The sequence below is a fragment of the Misgurnus anguillicaudatus genome, chromosome 24, assembly GCF_027580225.2.
Source record: "Misgurnus anguillicaudatus chromosome 24, ASM2758022v2, whole genome shotgun sequence".
Classification (NCBI taxonomy): Eukaryota; Metazoa; Chordata; class Actinopteri; order Cypriniformes; family Cobitidae; genus Misgurnus; species Misgurnus anguillicaudatus.
The window spans coordinates 25,963,962-25,988,329 of NC_073360.2; the positions used below are offsets into that span (position 1 = coordinate 25,963,962).

The window sequence follows — 24,368 nt, forward strand, 5'->3', positions numbered from 1 at the left end:
GCGTCCGAGAAAACGATGCACGGTGGGCAAGGGCATCACGTGGGTAAAATATCAGTGGGCTATGTAATGTTGTTTCTGAGCCATTTGGGGACTGTAGGTAAAAGAAACCCCACATTTTAGACAAATGGGGGCGCTAGTGAGACACTAAATAGACACGCCTTTATCTGACGTTTTTGTCAGTACTTAACAGCCGAAAACTCTGATGTGGGTGCCAAATTTAAAGTTCAACTAAGCACGCCAAGAGCCTTAAAAAAGCCTTCAAAAAAGTAAAGTTTGGCGCGCTGCCATGGAAACAGCGTTCGAGATGTCAAAAATTCCTTCGCAATTTAGCATCTACAATGTCTCGGCATCATGTTGACAACTTCTGGAGTCAATTGCATGATTATTCTAGAAGGAGTATTTAAAAGTTAACTGTATGCAACTGAAAGGCTTAAATATGCCTGAAAATGAAAGTAAAGTTTGACGTGTTGCCATGGGAACAGCGTTCAAGATATCAAAAATCCCTTCGCAATTTATCATCTACAATGTCTCAGGATCATGTTGACCACTTTTGGTGTCAATAGCATGAAAATCCTAGGAGGAGTATTTAAAAGTTCAACACATGCAACTGTCAAAAATCCACCTTTTGTGACTGCCACACTTTCTGGTGCCTGTTGGTGGCGCTATACCCGAGACTCACAATAGGCACATCGATACGATCGGAATCCTTGGCTGAACATACACACTGCGTTTCATCCCTATAAGACATTTTTTGCTTTAGATATTAGACACTTCCTGTTTCTCTGAATTCGCCATAAATTTGTCGCCTCGCCATGGCAACACCGTTCGAGATATCAAAAATCCCTTCGCAATTTAGCAAGTCCAATGTCTCAGCATCATGTTCACCACATTTGGTGTCAATCGTATGAATTCCCTAGGAGAAGTATTTAAAAGTTCATGACTGACACACTTCCTGGCCCCTAGTGGTGGCGCTATACCTGAGACTCACAATAGGCACATCGATGCGACCGGAATCTTCAGACGAACAAATGCCCCGCTTGGCATCACAATAAGAATTTTTTTTGCCTTAGATATAAGACACTTCCTGTTTCTCTGATTTCGCCACAACTTTGTCGCCATGCCATGGCAGAACCGTTCGAGATATCAAAAATCCCTTTGCAATTTAGCAAGTACAATGTCTCAACATCATGATCACCACGTTTGGTGTCATTCGCATGCATCCTCTAGGAGGAGTATTTAAAAGTTCACCGCATGCATTTTTTAAACAATCCAAAATAGCCAACTTCCTGTTGGGCGGAGCTTAAATGTTAGAGGGCGAAAGTTGTTCGGGTCGATGAGATCTATAAGCGTACCAATTCTCAAACATGTGCGTACATTTTTGCCCGATCTGTGCATCAATGTTTTTTTTTGCATTACAGGGGGCGCTACAGAGCCCCCGTGCCACGCCCGCGTTCCAGCCTTTGCCCGGTCGCAATGACGGACGACTTTGACATCTGTGCCAAATTTCAAGAGTTTTCGAGTATGTTTAGTCACCCAAAATGCCCAAAAGTGTTAAAAAAAATAAAAATAATAATAATAATAATAAAAATAAAAAAAAAAATAATAAATTCGAGCAAAAACAATAGGGCTTCGCACCTTTCGGTGCAGGCCATTCTGGCCTGCTCCTCGGTGCTCGGGCCCTAAATATGCCTTTTAAATGAGAGTAAAGTTTGACACGTTGCCATGGGAACAGCGTTCAAGATATCAAAAATCCCTTCGCAATTTATCATCTACAATGTCTCAGCATCATGTTGACCACTTTTGGTGTCAATCGCATGAAAATCCTAGGAAGAGTATTTAAAAGTACACCGCATGCAACTGTCAAAAAATCCCCCTTTTGTGACTGCCACACTTCCTGGTGCCTGTTGGTGGCGCTATACCCGAGACTCACAATAGGCACATCGATGCCATCGGAATCCTTGGCCGAACATACACACTGCGTTTCATCCCAATAAGACATTTTATGCTTTAGATATTAGACACTTCCTGTTTCTCTGAATTTGCCATGAATTTGTCGCCTCGCCATGGCAACACCGTTGGAGATATCAAAAATCCCTTCGCAATTTAGCAAGTCCAATGTCTCAGCATCATGTTCACCACGTTTGGTGTCAATCGTATGAATTCCCTAGGAGAAGTATTTAAAAGTTCATGACTGACACACTTCCTGGCGCCTATTGGTGGCGCTATACCTGAGACTCACAATAGGCACATCGATGCGATCGGAATCTTCAGACGAACAAATGCCCCACTTGGCATCACAATAAGACATTTTTTGCCTTAGATATTAGACACTTCCTGTTTCTCTGATTTCGCCACAACTTTGTCGCCTCGCCATGGCAGGACCGTTCGAGATATCAAAAATCCCTTCGCAATTTAGCAAGTCCAATGTCTTGACATCATGATCACCACGTTTGGTGTCAATCCCATGAATCCCCTAGGAGGAGTATTTAAAAGTTCACCGCATGCATTTTTTAAACAATCCAAAATGGCCGACTTCCTGTTGGGCGGAGCTAATAGGTTTGAGTGCGAAAGTTGTTCGGGTCGATGAGATCTATATGCGTACCAACTTTTGTACATGTGCGTACATGTTTGCCCGATCTGTGCACCAATGTTTTATTTTGCATTACAGGGGGCGCTACAGAGCTCCTTTGCCACGCCCGTGTTCCAGCCTTTGCCCGTTCGCAATGACGGACGACTTTGACGTCTGTGCCAAATTTCAAGAGTTTTCGAGTATGTTTAGGCACCCAAAATGCCCAAAAGTGTTAAAAAAAATAAAAATAATAATAATAATAATAATAAAAAAAAAATAATAATAATAAATTCGAGCAAAAACAATAGGGCTTCGCACCTTTCGGTGCAGGCCATTCTGGCCTGCTCCTCGGTGCTCGGGCCCTAAATATAGCTGCAAGCAGCAATGGCGGGCCCTCGCACGTTTTTTTACCGCTACACGGTGCGTCCGAGAAAACGATGCACGGCAAGCAAGGGCATCAAGTAGGTAAAATATCGGTGGGCTATTTAATGTTGTTTCTGAGGCATTTGGGGACTGTAGGTAAAAGAAACCCCACATTTTAGACAAACGGGGGCACTAGTGAGCCACTTAAGAGACACGCCTATGTCTGACCTTTTTGTCAACACTTAACAGCCGAAAACTCTGATGTGTGTGCCAAATTTAAACTTAAACTAAGCACGCCAAGAGCCTTAAATATGCCTGAAATTAAAGTAAAGTTTGACGCGTTGCCATGGGAACAGCGTTGGAGATATCAAAAATCCCTTCGCAATTTATCATCTACAATGTCTCGGCATCATGTTGACCACTTCTCGTGTCAATCGCATGAAAATCCTAGAAGGAGTAAGTAAAAGTTAACTGTATGCAACTGAAAGGCTTAAATATGCCTTTAAAATGAAAGTAAAGTTTGACGCATTGCCATGAGAACAGCGTTTGAGATATCAAAAATCCCTTCGCAATTTATCATCTACAATGTCTCGGCATCATGTTGACCACTTTTGGTGTCAATCGCATGAAAATCCTAGGAGGAGTATTTAAAAGAACATTGCATGGAACTGTCAAAAAAATCCAGCTTTGTGACTGACACACTTCCTGGCGCCTGCTGGTGGCGCTATACCCGGGAGTCACAATAGGCACATCGATGCGATCGGAATCTTCAGACGAACAAACACCCCGCGTGTCATCACAATAAGACATTTTTTGCCTTAGATATTAGACACTTCCTGTTTCTCTGATTTCGCCATGAATTTGTCGCCTCGCCATGGCAGAACCGTTCGAGATATCAAAAATCCCTTCGCAATTTAGCAAGTACAATGTCTTGACATCATGTTCACCACGTTTGGTGTCAATCCCATTAATCCACTAGGAGGAGTATTTAAAAGTTCACCGCATGCATTTTTTAAACAATCCAAAATGGCCGACTTCCTGTTGGGCGGAGCTAATATGTTAGAGTACGAAAGTTGTTCGGGTCGATGAGATCTATATGCGTACCAACTTTCGTACATGTGCGTGCATGTTTGTCCGATCTATGCACCAATGTTTTTTTTTCCATTACAGGGGGCGCTACAGAGCCCCCCTGCCACGCCGGTGTTCCAGCCTTTGGTTTTCTGCGATGACGGACGACTCTGACATCTGTGACAAATTTCAAGAGTTTTCGAGTATGTTAAGGCACTCAAAATTCCCAAAAGTGTTGAAAAAAATAATAAAAAAAAAAAAAAGAAAAAAAAAAAATAATAAAAATAATAATCCGAGCAAAAACAATAGGGCTTCGCACCTTTCGGTGCAGGCCATTCTGGCCTGCTCCTCGGTGCTCGGGCCCTAATAAATATAGCTGCAAGCAGCGATGGCGGGCCCTCGCACGTTTGTTTACCGCTACACGGTGCCTCCGAGAAAACGATGCACGGTGGGCAAGTGCATCAAGTGGGTAAATATCATGCTGCTACTGACCCATTTAGGTACTGTAGGTAAAAGAAACCCCACATTTTAGACAAACGGGGGCACTAGTGAGCCACTAAATAGACACGCCTTTATCTGACGTTTTTGTCAACACTTAACAGCCGACAAATCTGATGTGTGTGCCAAATTTAAAGTTAATCTAAGCACACCAAGAGCCTTAAATATGCCTGACATAAAAGTAAAGTTTGACACGTTGCCATGGGAACAGCGTTAGAGATGTCAAAAATTCCTTCGCAATTTAGCGTCTACAATGTCTCAGCATCATGTTGACAACTTCTGGTGTGAATTGCATTATTTCCCTAGAAGGAGTATTAAAAAGAACATTGCATGCGACTGTCAGGCTTAAATAAGCCTTTAAAATGAAAGTAAAAAGTTTGACGCGTTGCCATGGGAACAGCGTTTGAGATATCAAAAATCCCTTCACTTTTTTATCATCTCCAATGTCTCGGCATCATGTTGACCACGTTTGGTGTCAATCGCATGAATATCCTAGAAGGAGTATTGAAAAGTTCACTGCATGGGCTTAAATATGCCTTTAAAATGAAAGTAAAGTTTGACGCGTTGTCATGGGAACAACGTTTGAGATATCAAAAATCCCTTCGCAATTTATCATCTACTATGTCTTGGCATCATGTTGACCACTTTTGGTGTCAATCGCATAAACATTCTAGGAGGGGTATTTAAAAGAACATCACATGGAACTGTCAAAAAAATCAACCTTTGTGACTGCAACACTTCCTGGCGCCTGGTGGTGGCGCTATACCCGAGACTTACAATAGGCACATCGATGCGATCGGAAACTTCAGACGAACAAACACCCCGCATGTCATCACTATAAGACATTTTTGCCTTAGATATTAGACACTTCCTGTTTCTCTGATTTCGCCATGACTTTGCCGCTTCGCCATGGCAACACCGTTCGAGATATCAAAAATCCCTTCGCAATTTAGCAAGTCCAATGTCTTGACATCATGATCACCACATTTGGTGTCATTTGCATGAATCCCCTAGGAGGAGTATTCAAAAGTTCACCGCATGCATTTTTTAAACAACCCAAAATGGCGGACTTCCTGTTGGGCGGAGCTAAAATGTTAGAGGGCGAAAGTTGTTCGGGTCGATGAGATCTATATGCGTACCAACTTTCGTAAATATGCGTACATGTTTGCCCGATCTGTGCACTCCTGTTTGTTTTTGCATTACAGGGGGCGCTACAGAGCCCCCGTGCCACGCCCGTGTTCCAGCCTTTGGCTTTCGGCGATCACGGACGACTCTGATGTCTGTGCCAAATTTCAAGAGTTTTCGAGTATGTTAAGGCCCCCAAAATGTCCAAAAGTGTTGAAAAAAATAAAAAAAAAAATAAATAAATATAGCTGCAAGCAGCAATGGCGGGCCCTCGCACGTTTTTTTTTACCGCGACACGGTGCCTTCGAGAAAACGATGCACGGTGGGCAAGTGCATCAAGTGGGCAAATATCGGTGGACTATTATATTTTGGTACTGACCCTTTTGGGGACTGTAGGTAAAAAAACCCACACATTTTAGGCAAACGGGGGCGCTAGTGAGCCACTTAAGAGACACGCCTATGTCGGACCTTTTTGTGCACACTTAACAGCCGACAACTCTGATGTGTGTGCCAACTTTTAGGTTAATCTAAGCACGCCAAGAGCCCTAAATATGCCTGAAATAAAAGTAAAGGTTGGGGTATTGCCATGGGAACAGCGTTCGAGATATCAAAAATCCCTTCGCAATTTATCATCTACTATGCCTTGGCATCATGGTGACCACTTTTGGTGTCAATCACATGAAAATCCTAGAGGGAGTATTTAAAAGAACATCAGATGGAACTGTCAAAAAAATCCACCTTTGTGACTGACACACTTCCTGGCGCCTGGTGGTGGCGCTATACCCGAGACTCACAATAGGCACATCGATGCGATCGGAATCTTCAGACGAACAAACACTCCGCATGGCATCAAAATAAGATATTTTTTGCCATAGATATTAGACACTTCCTGTTTCTCTGATTTCGCCATGACTTTGCCGCATCGCCATGGCAACACCGTTCGAGATATCAAAAATCCCTTCGCAATTTAGCAAGTCCAATGTCTTGACCTCATGATCACCACGTTTGGTGTCATTTGCATGAATCCCCTAGGAGGAGTATTTAAAAGTTCACCGCATGCATTTTTTAAACAATCCAAAATGGCTGACTTCCTGTTGGGCGGAGCTTAAATTTTAGAGGGCGAAAGTTGTTCGGGTCGATGAGATCTATATGCGTATCAACTCTCGTACATGTGCGTACATTTTTGCCGAATCTGTGCCCCAATGTTTGTTTTTGCATTACAGGGGGCGCTACAGAGCTCCCTTGCCACGCCCGTGTTCCAGCCTTTGCCCAGTCCTAATGGCCGACGACTCTGACGTCTGTGCCAAATTTCAAGAGTTTTCGAGTATGTTTAGGCACCCAAAATGCCCAAAAATGTTAAAAAATAATAATAATAAAAATAATAAATCCGAGCAAAAACAATAGGGCTTCGCACCTTTCGGTGCAGGCCATTCTGGCCTGCTCCACGGTGCTCGGGCCCTAAAAATAAAAAGAATAATCCGAGCAAAAACAATAGGGCTTCGCACCTTTCGGTGCAGGCCATTCTGGCCTGCTCCTCGGTGCTCGGGCCCTAATAATCCGAGCAAAAACAATAGGGCTTCGCACCTTTCGGTGCAGGCCATTCTGGCCTGCTCCTCGGTGCTCGGGCCCTAATAATAATCCGAGCAAAAACAATAGGGCTTCGCACCTTTCGGTGCAGGCCATTCTGGCCTGCTCCTCGGTGCTCGGGCCCTAATAATAATCCGAGCAAAAACAATAGGGCTTCGCACCTTTCGGTGCAGGCCATTCTGGCCTGCTCCTCGGTGCTCGGGCCCTAAATATAGCTGCAAGCAGCAATGGCGGGCCCTCGCACGTTTTTTTACCGCTACATGGTGCGTCCGAGAAAACGATGCACGGTGGGCAAGGGCATCAAGTGGGTAAAATATCAGTGGGCTATTTAATGTTGTTTCTGAGCCATTTGGGGACTGTAGGTAAAAGAAACCCCACATTTTAGACAAACAGGTGCACTAGTGAGCCACTTAAGAGACACGCCTATGTCTGACCTTTTTGTCAACACTTAACAGCCGAAAACTCTGATGTGTGCAGAGATGTATAGTAACGAAGTAGAACTACTTCACTACTGTACTTAAGTACTAATAGGCAGTATCTGTACTCTACTGAAGTATTATTTTTTTCTCCTACTTCCACTTTTACTTCAGTACATATTTTCGATGAGTTTAATACTTTTACTCCAATACATTTTTTATGTGCTGCATAGTTACTCGTTACACTCAAATGTTACGAATCATTCCAAACCTACATTATCACTGCCGGAGCGGTGATACACATTAGAAACACACACAGATTGTGGTCTAAACCAATAGGAGATAGTGAAGAGCGGACCCCTCCCTCCCTCTCACTCACAAATATGAGCCGCGGTTGTGGACAAATGTAAAGTGAAGAGAGAACCAAAGTGCACGAGAGAGACCGTTAGAGAGAGAGAATTCGCGAAAAAGGGCGAGTGTGCGCGAAAGAAGGAAACCTAAATACATTGAAACATCTTGTACCTTTACCTATTACCATTACATCGACTAATATTTTATTAATTCTGAATTCTCTATTGCCATATTAGTTAAATTAATCTGAACATTCCTGTCCTTGTACTCCTGCTACAGCCAAAGCAATTGTGAGTGTCCTTTAGCTTAAACATTTGAAATAATATAAACAATATTATATTCAAACTTTTGACTGTTTTCTTTAATAACTACATTACACAATACTTGTACTTTTACTTTCAGTACTTGAGTAGTATATTTTAAAATAAACTACTTGCAATACTTAAGTACAAAACATGTTTAATACTTCAGTACTTCCACTTAAGTGGTGTGCTCACTTTTTTGATAGAGCACTTGTACTTTTACTCAAGTCTGGGTCCCTAGTACTTTATACATCTCTGGATGTGTGTGCCAAATTTAAAGTTCAACTAAGCACGCCAAGAGCCTTAAACATGCCTGAAATTAAAGTAAAGTTTGACGCGTTGCCATGAGAACAGCGTTCGAGATGTCTAAAATTCCTTCGCAATTTATCATCTACAATGTCTCGGCATCATGTTGACCACTTCTGGTGTCAATCGCATGAATCCCATACGAGGAGTATTTAAAGGTTCACAGCATGTAACTGTCAGCCTTAAATATGTGTAAAAATGAAAGTAAAGTTTGATGCATTGCCATGACATCAGCGTTTGAGATATCATAATCCCTTCGCAATTTATCATCTACAATGTCTCGGCATCATGTTGACCACTTCTCGTGTCAATCGCATGAAAATCCTAGAAGGAGTATTTAAAAGTTAACTGTATGAAAGGCTTAAATATGCCTTTAAAATGAAAGTAAAGTTTGACAGGTTGCCATGGGAACAGCGTTTGAGATATCAAAAATCCCTTCGCAATTTATCATCTACAATGTCTCGGCATCATGTTGACCACTTCTCGTGTCAATCGCATGAAAATCCTAGGAGGAGTATTTAAAAGTTAACTGTATGAAAGGCTTAAATATGCCTTTAAAATGAAAGTAAAGTTTGACAGGTTGCCATGGGAACAGCGTTTGAGATATCAAAAATCCCTTCGCAATTTATCATCTACAATGTCTCGGCATCATGTTGACCACTTTTGGTGTCAATCGCATGAAAATCCTAGAAGGAGTATTTAAAAGTTAACTGTATGGAACTGAAAGGCTTAAATATGCCTTTAAAATGAAAGTAAAGTTTGACGCGTTGCCATGGGAACAGCGTTTGAGATATCAAAAATCCCTTCGCAATTTATCATCTACAATGTCTCGGCATCATGGTGACCACTTTTGGTGTCAATCGCATGAAAATCCTAGAAGGAGTATTTAAAAGAACATTGCATGGAACTTTCAAAAAAATCCAGCTTTGTGACTGACACACTTCCTGGCGCCTGGTGGTGGCGCTATACCCGAGACTCACAATAGGCACATCGATGCGATCGGAATCTTCAGACGAACAAACACCCCGCGTGTCATTACAATAAGACATTTTTTGCTTTAGATATTAGACACTTCCTGTTTCTCTGATTTCGCCACAACTTTGTCGGCTCGCCATGGCAGAACCGTTCGAGATATCAAAAATCCCTTCGCAATTTAGCAAGTCCAATGTCTCGACATCATGTTCACCACTTTTGGTGTCAATCGCATGCATCCTCTAGGAGGAGTATTCAAAAGTTCAACGCATGCATTTTTTAAACAATCCAAAATAGCTGACTTCCTGTTGGGCGGAGCTTAAATGTTAGAGGGCGAAAGTTGTTCGGGTCGATGAGATCTATATGCGTACCAACTCTCGTACATGTGCGTACATGTTTGCACGATCTGTGCATCAATGTTTTATTTTGCATTACAGGGGGCGCTACAGAGCCCCCGTGCCACGCCCGTGTTCCAGCCTTTGCCCGTTTGCAATGACGGACGACTCTGACGTCTGTGCCAAATTTCAAGAGTTTTCGAGTATGTTAAGGCACCCAAAATGCCCAAAAGTGTTAAAAAAAATAAAAAATAAAAAAAATAAAAAAATAAATATAGCTGCAAGCAGCGATGGCGGGCCCTCGCACGTTTTTTTACCGCTACACGGTGCGTCCGAGAAAACGATGCACGGTGGGCAAGGGCATCAAGTGGGTAAAATATCAGTGGGCTATTTAATGTTGTTTCTGAGCCATTTGGGGACTGTAGGTAAAAGAAACCCCACATTTTAGACAAACAGGGGCACTAGTGAGCCACTTAAGAGACACACCTATGTCTGACCTTTTTGTCAACACTTAACAGCCGAAAACTCTGATGTGTGTGCCAAATTTAAAGTTCAACTAAGCACGCCAAGAGCCTTAAATATGCCTGAAATTAAAGTAAAGTTTGACGCGTTGCCATGGGAACAGCGTTCGAGAAGTCAAAAATTCCTTCGCAATTTATCATCTACAATGTCTTTGCATTATGTTGACCACTTCTCGTGTCAATCGCAAGAAAATCCTATAAGGAGTATTTAAAAGTTAACTGTATGCAACTGAAAGGCTTAAATATGCCTTTAAAATGAAAGTAAAGTTTGACAGGTTGCCATGGGAACAGCGTTTGAGATATCAAAAATCCGTTCGCAATTTATCATCTACTATGTCTTGGCATCATGTTGACCACTTTTGGTGTCAATCGCATAAACATTCTAGGAGGAGTATTTAAAAGAACATCACATGGAACTGTCAAAAAAGTCAACCTTTGTGACTGCAACACTTCCTGGCGCCTGGTGGTGGCGCTATACCCGAGACTCACAATAGGCACATCAATGCGATCGGAATCTTCAGACGAACAAACACCCAGCGTGTCATCACTATAAGACATGTTTTGCCTTAGATATTAGACACTTTCTGTTTCTCTAATTTCGCCATGACTTTGCCGCTTCGCCATTGCAACACCGTTGGAGATATCAAAAATCCCTTCGCAATTTAGCAAGTCCAATGTCTTGACATCCTGATCACCACGTTTGGTGTCATTTGCTTGAATCCCCTAGGAGGAGTATTCAAAAGTTCACCGCATGCATTTTTTAAACAATCCAAAATGGCGGACTTCCTGTTGGGCGGAGCTAAAATGTTAGAGGGCGAAAGTTGTTCGGGTCGATGAGATCTATATGTGTACCAACTTTCGTAAATGTGCGTACATGTTTGCCCGATCTGCGCACTACTGTTTGTTTTTGCATTACAGGGGGCGCTACAGAGCCCCCGTGCCACGCCCGTGTTCCAGTCTTTGTCTGTTCGCAATGACGGACGACTCTAACGTCTGTGCCAAATTTCAAGAGTTTTCAAGTATGTTAAGGCACCCAAAATGCCCAAAAGTATTAAAAAAAAAAAAAAATAAAAAAAAAAATAAAAAAAAAAATATAGCTGCAAGCAGCGATGGCGGGCCCTCGCACGTTTTTTTACCGCTACACGGTGCCTCCGAGAAAACGATGCACGGTGGGCATGTGCATCAAATGGGTAAATATCAGTGGACTATTTCATGTTGCTACTGATCCATTTAGGTACTGTAGGTAAAAGAAACCCCATATTTTAGACAAATGGGGGCGCTAGTGAGACACTAAATAGACACGCCTTTATCTGACGTTTTTGTCAACACTTAACAGCCGACAACTCTGATGTGTTTGCCAAATTTAAATTTAATCTAAGCATGCCAAGAGCCTTAAATATGCCTGAAATAAAAGTAAAGTTTGACGTGTTGCCATGGGAACAGCGTTCGAGATGTCAAAAATTCCTTCGCAATTTAGCATCTACAATGTCTCAGCATCATGTTGACCACTTCTGGTGTCAATAACATTATTAACCTAGAAGGAGTATTTAAAAGAACATCGCATACAACTGTAATGCTTAAATATGCCTTTAAAATTAAAGTAAAATTTGTCGCGTTGCCATAGGAACAACATTCGAGATATCAAAAATCCCTTCGCAATTTATCATCTACCATGTCTCAGCATCATGTTGACCACTTTTGGTGTCAATCGCATGAATATCCTAGAAGGAGTATTTAAAAGTTCACTGCATGAAACTGTAAGGCTTAAATATGCCTTTAAAATGAAAGTAAAGTTTGACACGTTGCCATGGGAACAACGTTCGAGATATCAAAAATCCCTTCGCAATTTATCATCTACAATGTCTCGTCATCATGTTGACCACTTTTGGTGTCAATTGCATGATTTTTTTAGAAGGAGTATTTAAAAGAACATTGCATGGAACTGTCAAAAAAATCCAGCTTTGTAACTGACACACTTCCTGCCGCCTGGTGGTGGCGCTATACCCGGGAGTCACAATAGGCGCATCGATGCGATCGGAATCATCAGACGAACAAACACCCCGCATGGCATCACAATAAGATATTTTTTGCCATAGATATTAGACACTTCCTGTTTCTCTGATTTCGCCATGACTTTGCCGCTTCGCCATGGCAACACCGTTCGAGATATCAAAAATCCCTTCGCAATTTAGCAAGTCCAATGTCTTGACATCATGATCACCACTTTTGGTGTCATTTGCATGAATCCCCTAGGAGGAGTATTCAAAAGTTCACCGCATGCATTTTTTAAACAATCCAAAATGGCGGACTTCCTGTTGGGCGGAGCTAAAATGTTAGAGGGCGAAAGTTGTTCGGGTCGATGAGATCTATATGCGTTCCAACTTTCGTACATGTGCGTACATGCTTGCCCAATCTGTGCACCAATGTTTGTTTTTGCATTACAGGGGGCGCTACAGAGCCCCAGTGCCACGCCCGTGTTTCAGCCTTTGCATGAGCCTAGTGGTACGGGACTCTGACATGTGTGCCAAGTTTCAAGAGTTTTCGAGTATGTTAAGGGACCCAAATTAGGTCAAGTGTTGAAAAAAAAAAAAAAAAAAAAAATATATATAGCTGCAAGCAGCGATGGCGGGCCCTCGCACGTTTTTTTACCGCTACACTGTGCCTCCGAGAAAACGACGCAAAGTGGGCTAGTGCATCAAGTGGGTAAATATCAATGGACTATTTCATGTTGCTACTGACCAATTTGAGTACTCTATGTAAAAGAAACCCCACATTTTAGACAAACGGGGGCGCTAGTTAGCCACTAAATAGACACGCCTTTATCTGACGTTTTTGTCAACACTTAACAGTCGACAACTCTGATGTGTGTGCCAAATTTAAAGTTCAACTAAGCACGCCAAGAGCCTTAAACATGCCTGAAATTAAAGTAAAGTTTGATGCGTTGCCATGGGAACAGTGTTCGAGATGTCAAAAATTCCTTCGCAATTTATCATCTACAATGTCTCGGCATCATGTTGACAACTTCTGGTGTCAATCGCATGAATCCCATACGAGGAGTATTTAAAGGTTCACAGCATGTAACTGTCAGCCTTAAATATGTGTAAAAATGAAAGTAAAGTTTGACGCGTTGCCATGGGAACAGCGTTCGAGATATCAAAAATCCCTTCGCAATTTATCATCTACAATGTTTTGGCATCATGTTGACCACTTCTCGTGTCAATCGCATGAAAATCCTAGAAGGAGTATTTAAAAGTTAACTGCATGCAACTGACAGGCTTAAATATGCCTTTAAAATGAAAGTAAAGTTTGACGCGTTGCCATGGGAACAGCGTTCGAGATATCAAAAATCCCTTTGCAATTTATCATCTACAATGTCTCGGCATCATGTTGACCACTTCTCGTGTCAATCGCATGAAAATCCTAGGAGGAGTATTTAAAAGAACATCACATGGAACTGTCGAAAAATCCACCTTTTGTGACTGCCACACTTCCTGGTGCCTGTTGGTGGCGCTATACCCGAGACTCACAATAGGCACATCGATGCGATCGGAATCCTTGGCCGAACATACACACTGCGTTTCATCCCAATAAGACATTTTTTGCTTTAGATATTAGACACTTCCTGTTTCTCTGAATTCGCCATTAATTTGTCGCCTCGCCATGGCAACACCGTTCGAGATATCAAAAATCCCTTCGCAATTTAGCAAGTCCAATGTCTCAGCATCATGTTCACCATGTTTGGTGTCAATTGTATGAATTCCCTAGGAGAAGTATTTAAAAGTTCATGACTGACACACTTCCTGGCGCCTGTTGGTGGCGCTATACCCGAGACTCACAATAGGCACATCGATGCGATCGGAATCTTCAGACGAACAAACGCCCCGCTTGGCATCACAATAAGAATTTTTTTGCCTTAGATATTAGACACTTCCTGTTTCTCTGATTTCGCCACAACTTTTTCGCCTCGCCATGGCAGAACCGTTCGAGATATCAAAAATCCCTTCGCAATTTAGCAAGTCCAATGTCTCAACATCATGATCACCACGTTTGGTTTCAATCCCATGAATCTCCTGGGAGGAGTATTTAAAAGTTCACCGTATGCATTTTTTAAACAATCCAAAATAGCCGACTTCCTGTTGGGCAGAGCTTAAATGTTAGAGGGCGAAAGTTGTTCGGGTTGATGAGATCTATAAGCGTGCCAACTTTCGTACATGTGCGTACATTTTCGCCTGATCTGTGCATCAATGGTTTTTTTTGCATTACAGGGGGCGCTACAGAGCCCCTGTGCCACGCCCGTTGTCCAGCCTTTGGTTTTCTGCGATGACGGACGACTCTGACGTCTGTGGCAAATTTCAAGAGTTTTCGAGTATGTTAAGGCACCCAAAAAGTCCAAAAGTGTTAAAAAAAATAAAAAAAATAAAAATAAATATAGCTGCAAGCAGCAATGGCGGGCCCTCGCACGTTTTTTTAACGCTACACGGTGCGTCCGAGAAAACGATGCACGGTGGGCAAGGGCATCAAGTGGGTAAAATATCAGTGGGCTATTTAATGTTGTTTCTGAGCCATTTGGGAACTGTAGGTAAAAGAAACCCCATATTTTAGACAAACAGGTGCACTAGTGAGCCACTTAAGAGACACGCCTATGTCTGACCTTTTTGTCAACACTTAACAGCCGAAAACTCTGATGTGTGCAGAGATGTATAGTAACGAAGTAGAACTACTTCACTACTGTACTTAAGTACTAATAGGCAGTATCTGTACTCTACTGAAGTATTATTTTTTTCTCCTACTTCCACTTTTACTTCAGTACATATTTTCGATGAGTTTAATACTTTTACTCCAATAAATTTTTTATGTGCTGCATAGTTACTCGTTACACTCAAATGTTACGAATCATTCCAAACCTACATTATCACTGCCGGAGCGGTGATACACATTAGAAACACACACAGATTGTGGTCTAAACCAATAGGAGATAGTGAAGAGCGGACCCCTCCCTCCCTCTCACTCACAAATATGAGCCGCAGTTGTGGACAAATGTGAAGTGAAGAGAGAACCAAAGTGCACGAGAGAGACCGATAGAGAGAGAGAATTCGCGAGAAGGGAGAGTGTGCGCGAAAGAAGGAAACCTAAATACATTGAAACATCTTGTACCTTTACCTATTACCATTACATCGACTAATATTTTATTAATTCTGAATTCTCTATTGCCATATTAGTTAAATTAATCTGAACATTCCTGTCCTTGTACTCCTGCTACAGCCAAAGCAATTGTGAGTGTCCTTTAGCTTAAACATTTGAAATAATATAAACAATATTATATTCAAACTTTTGACTGTTTTCTTTAATAACTACATTACACAATACTTGTACTTTTACTTTCAGTACTTGAGTAGTATATTTTAAAATAAACTACTTGCAATACTTAAGTACAAAACATGTTTAATACTTCAGTACTTCCACTTAAGTGGTGTGCTCACTTTTTTGATAGAGCACTTGTACTTTTACTCAAGTCTGGGTCCCTAGTACTTTATACATCTCTGGATGTGTGTGCCAAATTTAAAGTTCAACTAAGCACGCCAAGAGCCTTAAACATGCCTGAAATTAAAGTGAAGTTTGACGCGTTGCCATGGGAACAGCGTTCGAGATGTCTAAAATTCCTTCGCAATTTATCATCTACAATGTCTCGGCATCATGTTGACCACTTCTGGTGTCAATCGCATGAATCCCATACGAGGAGTATTTAAAGGTTCACAGCATGTAACTGTCAGCCTTAAATATGTGTAAAAATGAAAGTAAAGTTTGATGCATTGCCATGGGAACAGCGTTTAAGATATCAAAAATCGCTTCGCAATTTATCATCTACAATGTCTCGGCATCATGTTGACCACTTCTCGTGTAAATCGCATGAAAATCCTAGAAGGAGTATTTAAAAGTTTACTGTATGGAACTGTAAGGCTTAAATATGGATTTAAAATGAAAGTAAAGTTTGATGCATTGCCATGGGAACAGCGTTTGAGATATCAAAAATCCCTTCGCAATTTATCATCTACAATGTCTCGGCATCATGGTGACCACTTTTGGTGTCAATCGCATGAAAATCCTAGGAGGAGTATTTAAAAGAACATTGCATGGAACTTTCAAAAAAATCCAGCTTTGTGACTGACACACTTCCTGGCGCCTGGTGGTGGCGCTATACCCGAGACTCACAATAGGCACATCGATGCGATCGGAATCTTCAGACGAACAAACACCCCGCGTGTCATTACAATAAGACATTTTTTGCCTTAGATATTAGACACTTCCTGTTTCTCTGATTTCGCCACAACTTTGTCAGCTCGCCATGGCAGAACCGTTCGAGATATCAAAAATCCCTTCGCAATTTAGCAAGTCCAATGTCTCGACATCATGTTCACCGCTTTTGGTGTCAATCGCATGCATCCTCTAGGAGGAGTATTCAAAAGTTCAACGCATGCATTTTTTAAACAATCCAAAATAGCTGACTTCCTGTTGGGCGGAGCTTAAATGTTAGAGGGCGAAAGTTGTTCGGGTCGATGAGATCTATATGCGTACCAACTCTCGTACATGTGCGTACATGTTTGCACGATCTGTGCATCAATGTTTTATTTTGCATTACAGGGGGCGCTACAGAGCCCCCGTGCCACGCCCGTGTTCCAGCCTTTGCCCGTTTGCAATGACGGACGACTCTGACGTCTGTGCCAAATTTCAAGAGTTTTCGAGTATGTTAAGGCACCCAAAATGCCCAAAAGTGTTAAAAAAAATAAAAATAAAAATAAAAAAAAAAATAATAAATTCGAGCAAAACCAATAGGGCTTCGCACCTTTCGGTGCAGGCCATTCTGGCCTGCTCCTCGGTGCTCGGGCCCTAATAAATTCGAGCAAAAACAATAGGGCTTCGCACCTTCGGTGCAGGCCATTCTGGCCTGCTCCTCGGTGCTCGGGCCCTAATAATAATCCTAAGGAAAACAATAGGGCTTCGCACCTTTCGGTGCAGGCCATTCTGGCCTGCTCCTCGGTGCTCGGGCCCTAATAATAAATTCGAGCAAAAACAATAGGGCTTCGCACCTTTCGGTGCAGGCCATTCTGGCCTGCTCCTCGGTGCTCGGGCCCTAATAAATTCGAGCAAAACCAATAGGGCTTCGCACCTTTCGGTGCAGGCCATTCTGGCCTGCTCCTCGGTGCTCGGGCCCTAATAATAATCCGAGCAAAATCAATAGGGCTTCGCACCTTTCGGTGCAGGCCATTCTGGCCTGCTCCTCGGTGCTCGGGCCCTAATAATAATCCGAGCAAAATCAATAGGGCTTCGCACCTTTCGGTGCAGGCCATTCTGGCCTGCTCCTCGGTGCTCGGGCCCTAAAAATATTTTGCTTATCTACACTGTAAATAAATATGCAGCATGAACAACTTGGACATTTTTCTATAAAATATATAAACATACAAATATATCAAATGAAAGAACAGACAATCTGCTTTCAAACAAACAACAAACAAAACGGAAAAAAACGTTCATCCTATCTATATTTTTCTCTGCTTATAAACTCTTAAATATGGGTATTTGTCTTTAAAAATACAGTTTTTTAGTAAAAAGCTGAAATAATTGTATTTTTGAGAAGGAATTTTGTTACAGATCAGATTCAGAACGATTATCAAAACATATTATAGAGTTTTAAATTAGTAAATACGTTTGGCTTCAGGTTTTGTGTAATAAATTGGGTAAGTGCGCCATATAGTGGACAATCGTGGTATTGCATATTAACATGAAAATTATTCAGAGACACTTTTTGAATGCAAATGTTTTCTCTTAATTAACTTGATAACTCGTCTATGGCTGGGAAACAGTTATGTTAAAGTAAAACAAAAATATATGTTGATTTGACAGAAAGGTGCATTTTTTTTATCCGCATCTCAATTCAAGAACTGCTGGTGTCATTTTTTTAAATCTTTGTACAGAGTATTAAAGAACTGCTAAATTCAGCATTTATGTGTCAGCGGTTCCCACTGCGCATGTCGGGGTCAGAAAAGTCATTACAGCAGATTGAGTTGCGTATTATTCGGTATCGTCAAAAATGCCTACTTCGTACTACGTCGTGGGCTGTGAAAATCACACCAGGTCTTCCGTTAAGTTTTCGCGATTCATGCAGAAAAAAAATACAACATCTGCAGCTGCAAGCAATTAACGTGCAGACTGAGACAATGCAAATATGAAAGAGGCTTGTGTTTGTAGTGCTCACTTCATTTCAGGTAAGTCATCATTTTCAGCCCTGTTAGATTAAATTATAAAGCCTGGATGGTATGAACAGTTTGACCCCATGCTGCGCGCGCACCCGAAAGTCATAAAATGTTTACAAACAAACCTTAAAGGGGTCTATATGTTTGAATATGTTTATATTCATAGTTGTGCTGATTCATGTGAATGTGATGTAATTTGTGTTAAATGTTCTTACATATCCGACTGCAGATGGGTATGAAGGAAACTGAGAGGAGAGAGAATTTTTTTTTTATCAATTCTGTATACAAGAAGACAACACTGTGATCACACAACACTGACTGAAAATATATGTAACACCAAAACATTTTACATGACTTACCCCACATACAGGAGGCATGGCCTGCTGAGGCTGTAAAAAATGAACTTAATTGTTTATTACAGAAAAACTTCAATAAAAATGTCAACTTTTTTCTTTTGAATGATTAGCCAGGCTTCCACACCTGACAAATAACCTTGAACAGATAAAGTGGCTTCAAAAGATCGTACAAAACTGTAAAATTTCAGCAGCTGGGGTGCCGGAAAAATACTGTAAAATAATGGGCACAATAAATTACAGAATTTTTCCGTGATACAAAAATACAGTCATTTTTTTCTGTAATTTTACAATACTTACAGGAAAACCTGGCTGTGGAGGAAAAGCCTGCCAAGAGAAAGTTGACCATATTACTAAAATACACTAAAATATACTTTCAAACACACACTGTAAAAAAATCCGTAGAAATTACAATGTTATTGCAGCTGGGTTGCCGGTAATTTACCGTAGATTTACATTTATTTATTTACTGGCAAGAATTTGTTCAAAGTTAAATAAATTTTATATATTAACAAGTCTTTATCTTTACAGAATAAAACTATACAATAACAGCCTCATGCAAAGCATTCTGGGAACCAGAAGTCATCATCAACCTTTTTCTGTTTTTGCTTCAGATTTTGTTTACCAGAATGTTTTGCTTGATGCTGTTTTTTTTCAGTTTTACTCTATAAAGACAAATACTTGTAAATGTTTAATGTTCATTTAACTTTGAACAAAATGTTGCCAGTTAAAAACAAATTTAAATCTACTGTAAATTACCGACAACCCAGCTGCAATTTCTAAGGACTTTTCTACAGTGCATCATCGTGATAAAACAGTAGCCCAACTATGAAACTTAAAAATGAAAGAATATATCCATTATATAAGTGCCATTAAGCATTATGTTTAAACAAATACAAAAAGTAAAATAATAGATTGTTCACAATTACTGTAGAACAAAAGTGTTATTATACACTATTATAGATAAACCATTTTTGGCCAAATCTGAAAACCCTTCGGTTTCAAAACGGTTCTGGGAGTGTACTGAGAACTCAGTTACAGACTAATAAATATATATGAGAAGTCCTTTGCTGATTTAACAGTAAAATATTGCATTATTAAAGAAATTATTTCTATAAACAAAAAAAAAGGTTTCTTACCGGGTTGTTAAACGGCTGTTGATTAAATGCCATTCTGACAGTTCTTATAGTACGTAGACCTTCAGCTACAGCTATTCAAGACTGATCACCAAAGTGATGATATGATGTAAAGAGCACAAGGTAATGATTAAAGAAGAACCACCCACAGATGGTTTCAGGTTTCTCCATAAAAAGAGGAAACTACATACACTGCTTTAATAAATAACCAGCAATGGTTTTCTGGGTGTAATATGATTGTAATAATAAAAGTTAACATATTTAATAGATTTTTTTATTACCTATTTTAAAGTAGGTAATAAAAATAAAGGTTAAAAAAAGAAAGTTTAAAACTAAAGGGTTTAAAAAGGCAAACCAAACAGATGCAACTTGCCATTATTAGCAAACCTTTCTAAAAAAAAGCATTTCATGCTTTATGATGATGCTTACATTTCCCCATTTGATCAGCATGATCTCTTGTGTAATGAAGTGGTAAATATGTATCAATAACCATATGACAGTCATGTGACCTCTGATACAATCTCTGACCAAAGTGCAAGGAGAAGAGATGTGTTGCAAAACAAAAAATTAAAAACACAACAAATAAATAAAATTAATCTCACAGCCGCTATCATGAAGGTGAAAAAATGTTTTGTTTAATGTTTTTCAAAGTTAAAACAACATTGCTACAGATAAGTGGTCACAAGCTTTACAAAAATATGATTTCATACATTAAAAACACAATCTCATCCTAGAAATGTACATTTTAAGTTTGCGATACTTTTTATATCAAGGGCTGTACAACAGGAGTAAAGTACCTTTGAAAATATTTCAATGAAAACATATAAAATTTTGTACAAATAAAATAAGAAATTTTAGCTGTAAAATAAATAAAGTTTTTCCATATTCATTTTAAGTTGTCTGTCGTTTTGCAAACATTCACCGCAACCTTTCACATAAAGTTCTCTCGTTGTTCATAACACCACAAATAAATCACCCAAAAACTTTGAAGGCTCACACACTTATTCTGACACACGCACACACACATAAACTCAAAAGAGAGGTATTAGACTTGCTTGTACTTGTCTTGCTGTATATATTACATCTTTTCAGGATCCTCAGTTTTTGATGAGGTTTGATTACCATCTAAAAAATTATTTTTATAACTTAGTCCTGATTCTGAGAATTCAAAATAAACATCTTGACTCTGGCCAGATTAGATGTTTAGACAAATGTAGAAATACAATACAGTTCATTACCATAAGAGCACTATGGAGGACAATGAGTTGCATCAATATCACTCATGGCAATGTATTTCTGATCCAATCAGACATCAGGAAAGCTCTCAGTCTATTCACAGATGAAAATGAGACATCACAGAATGGAAATCTGCTAACTGAATTAAAGTGCCAGCATATTTTACATTTACAAACACATTCAAAATATGAACATAAATATTGTAATGATCTGTAAGACACTCTTTATCATGGGTTTACTTTGTTTTCTTTAAATAAAACAGGCAAGTTATTGTTAATAGCAGATGTGTTCAAATCGTCATATTTGTAGATGTAAGGACAGCGAGAGCGGAGACCCTGACTGCAGTGCTCACGCAAACAGTGGTGATGCCAATCGCTGCACATTCAGCCAATCAGCAAACAGAAGAAAGGACAGTATGTTCAAAGGTAAAGAGTAATGGACCATAAGAGGGAGAGCATTGAAGATGTGGACAGGATTGAAGTGAAAATGATAAAGGTTGTGACATCAGGATAGAGACAGGAACAGGAGATGTGTGGTTTTGCCCAATCCCAATGCAGAGACAGACACACAGATAAGGGGAGGAGACAAAACATAGACATTAAGACATGTTTTCCTTCTCTTTTTCTTTTGATTTACATTGTGTCTGTATTGTAATACATTGTACACCATTAGTAGGGTCACCATAAGTGCCAATGTCCCGGGACGTGTCCTGGACAGGATTTCGGGTGCGTCTTTCGGTCGACCGCATACGTCATTGAGGTTCTGACATTTCAGTTAAAACATATACAGTACAATCGTTGTTGATTTATTATTACCTTGAAATAATAAATCTCGATGACGTATGCGATCGACAAATACGACTTCTGGAAAACGCACCCGAAATCCTGGCCAGGAAAAATGGCACGCATGGTCACCCTAACCATTAGATTTGTTGTTTTTGCTATATCATTAGTGACCATATATAATTATTTTAAAATGTGTTTGTTTTTTTTGGAACGCTGTCCTAAAATATAATTTATGTGCAAGTTTTTAAAAAACTAAATAAGAAAAAGCTAAAGTGTGAAGTATTGAAAATGAAATCCTAATTTCTAATCTAATGACTTCAGGACTTCTTATATTGAAACTGATGTGTTTTAGTGTCAATAGGTCACCCTAAATACCATCATTTACCTAAAGAAGCAATTTTGTCTGCTTTTTTATTTTATTTTGTGCACATATGTTCTGTTTGTATCTTAAAATAGAGAGCAAAAATAAATATGGATGGTCAATAAAAACAACAAAGCAGGTGGTAGCCTAAGGCTTTTGCACAATAATTATAATCTTAGAAGAAAAGATTTAAGAAGGTACAAAAGTTGTCACTGGGGTGTAACCTTTTCAAAAAGTACACTTTTGTACCTAAAAGGTGCATATTGGTACCTTAAACGTACACATTGATACCTTAGAGGTACCAAAATGGTATACATTAGGACTTTTTAAAAGGTACCTTCCCAGTGACAACTTTTGTACCTTTATTCTGAGTGTATATATATAAAAAAATATTTTTGTGTGTTTCAATCTAATATTGCTTGCTTGCTTTACAGCAGTCTAGCAAATGCAGAGCCTAGAAAAGGCCTGTGACTAACCATGGGCCACAAATTGGGCCATATGGACCCCCTCAAAGTGTAACAGGTTATAACTACTCATATGCAGAACATAACCTTTAATAGTTAAATGATAAATAAGAGCATTTACACACTGCCAATCTGTTCACTCATACAGGCAAAAACGTAACAAACACACTCACATTCACTTGGCGCATACAGTCATTTACTGCATGCAGCGTAAGACATAACATTTCACAAAATAAATGACACAGCACCCGTCTTGTTGATTCCATGCACAGCGTCCTTACAACACGCGTTGAAATAAAAATCTGACGGTGTAAAATTAGGATGGTTAAAAAGGCTCAGAATAAAAAAATGCAAATGTCAGGTCAAACCAAAGCAGTCGGTTAGTTTCCATGCTCCCTCAATGACCCCACTGAAGAGCTTGCTCTTTTCTCCTCTTTAATGGGAAAATGGGTAATAAGTCTGCACCATGCCAGCGTTTCAGACTAAGATACATACTCCTCCGGCTTCCAGAAGTGTCCAGGGTGCGAAAGTCTGCGGTTGAGTTTAGGAAGCTTTTCTAGTAAATCCGACAGCTGAGTGAATGTCGGTCTGTCCTCAAACACATAGGACCAGCAGGCTGACAGGATCTCCTACAGAATGAGGACAATGGCTAATTAGATCATGTATACACCGTATATAGACTTCCGACTACTGTATTGTCCCAAATATAAAATAACTTTTTTCATGAAAATGCTTCTAAATAAAAAAATGTGTCTTATATTCAAGCTCTACAAGAATATACAAGTCAAATACGGTAGGTGGCACCAAATACACATAAATAAGTTCATTTTGACTGAAGCAACCTGATAAACTACAGTCGTTTACAGTAAAGCAGACTTCTACTATTAATGAAATATTGATAGGCTACCTGGTTTTCACAATGCGATGGACAGTCTAGTCTAACCAGATGGACTCCATATGGTACTGTATGCCATATGATAAGCACCAAATGCATTATTAATGCTTATATTCTGGACAATACGGTATGGAAGTGTTAGAGATGTTAGTGTGAATATCATCTTAAGAGCACCCAATCATCTATTAAGGTACAAATCAATAATCTAAATTATGGATAGACTACACACATACCACGTACATACAATTTGTAAGTACAGTGTTTCTTGTTAGTTACAGTATACCTACACTATAAGTACCTGTCATACACCCACACTGGCCTGTAAGTACTAAATACTTATATTGTACATTAATTTGTAAGTACAGTAGTGTTTCTTGTTAGTTACAGCATACATACACTATAAGTACCTGTCATTAACCCACACTTGCCTGTAAGTACTAAATACTTATATTGTACATTCATTTGTAAGTACAGTA

At 40.0% G+C, this 24,368-nt stretch overlaps 2 protein-coding genes across 2 annotated transcripts in view; both read right to left on the minus strand.

Annotated features, from left to right (window-relative positions):
- Window positions 1–20,282, minus strand: part of LOC129438189 (galectin-5-like) — a 68,093-nt gene extending 47,811 nt beyond the window's left edge. Inside the window, exons 1-4 of the mRNA XM_055196823.2 lie at window positions 20,155–20,282; window positions 19,316–19,342; window positions 19,022–19,051; window positions 18,878–18,907 (exon numbers count right to left, since the gene is read on the minus strand). Coding sequence (XP_055052798.2) covers window positions 18,878–18,907; window positions 19,022–19,051; window positions 19,316–19,342; window positions 20,155–20,187 — 120 coding nt within the window. The 5' untranslated portion in view covers window positions 20,188–20,282. The remainder of the gene's footprint in view (window positions 1–18,877; window positions 18,908–19,021; window positions 19,052–19,315; window positions 19,343–20,154) is intronic.
- A 482-nt stretch (window positions 20,283–20,764) lies between these two features.
- Window positions 20,765–24,368, minus strand: part of ksr1b (kinase suppressor of ras 1b) — a 53,159-nt gene continuing 49,555 nt past the window's right edge. The window contains exons 19-20 of the mRNA XM_073863298.1: window positions 23,493–23,626; window positions 20,765–21,762 (exon numbers count right to left, since the gene is read on the minus strand). Coding sequence (XP_073719399.1) covers window positions 21,615–21,762; window positions 23,493–23,626 — 282 coding nt within the window. The 3' untranslated portion in view covers window positions 20,765–21,614. The remainder of the gene's footprint in view (window positions 21,763–23,492; window positions 23,627–24,368) is intronic.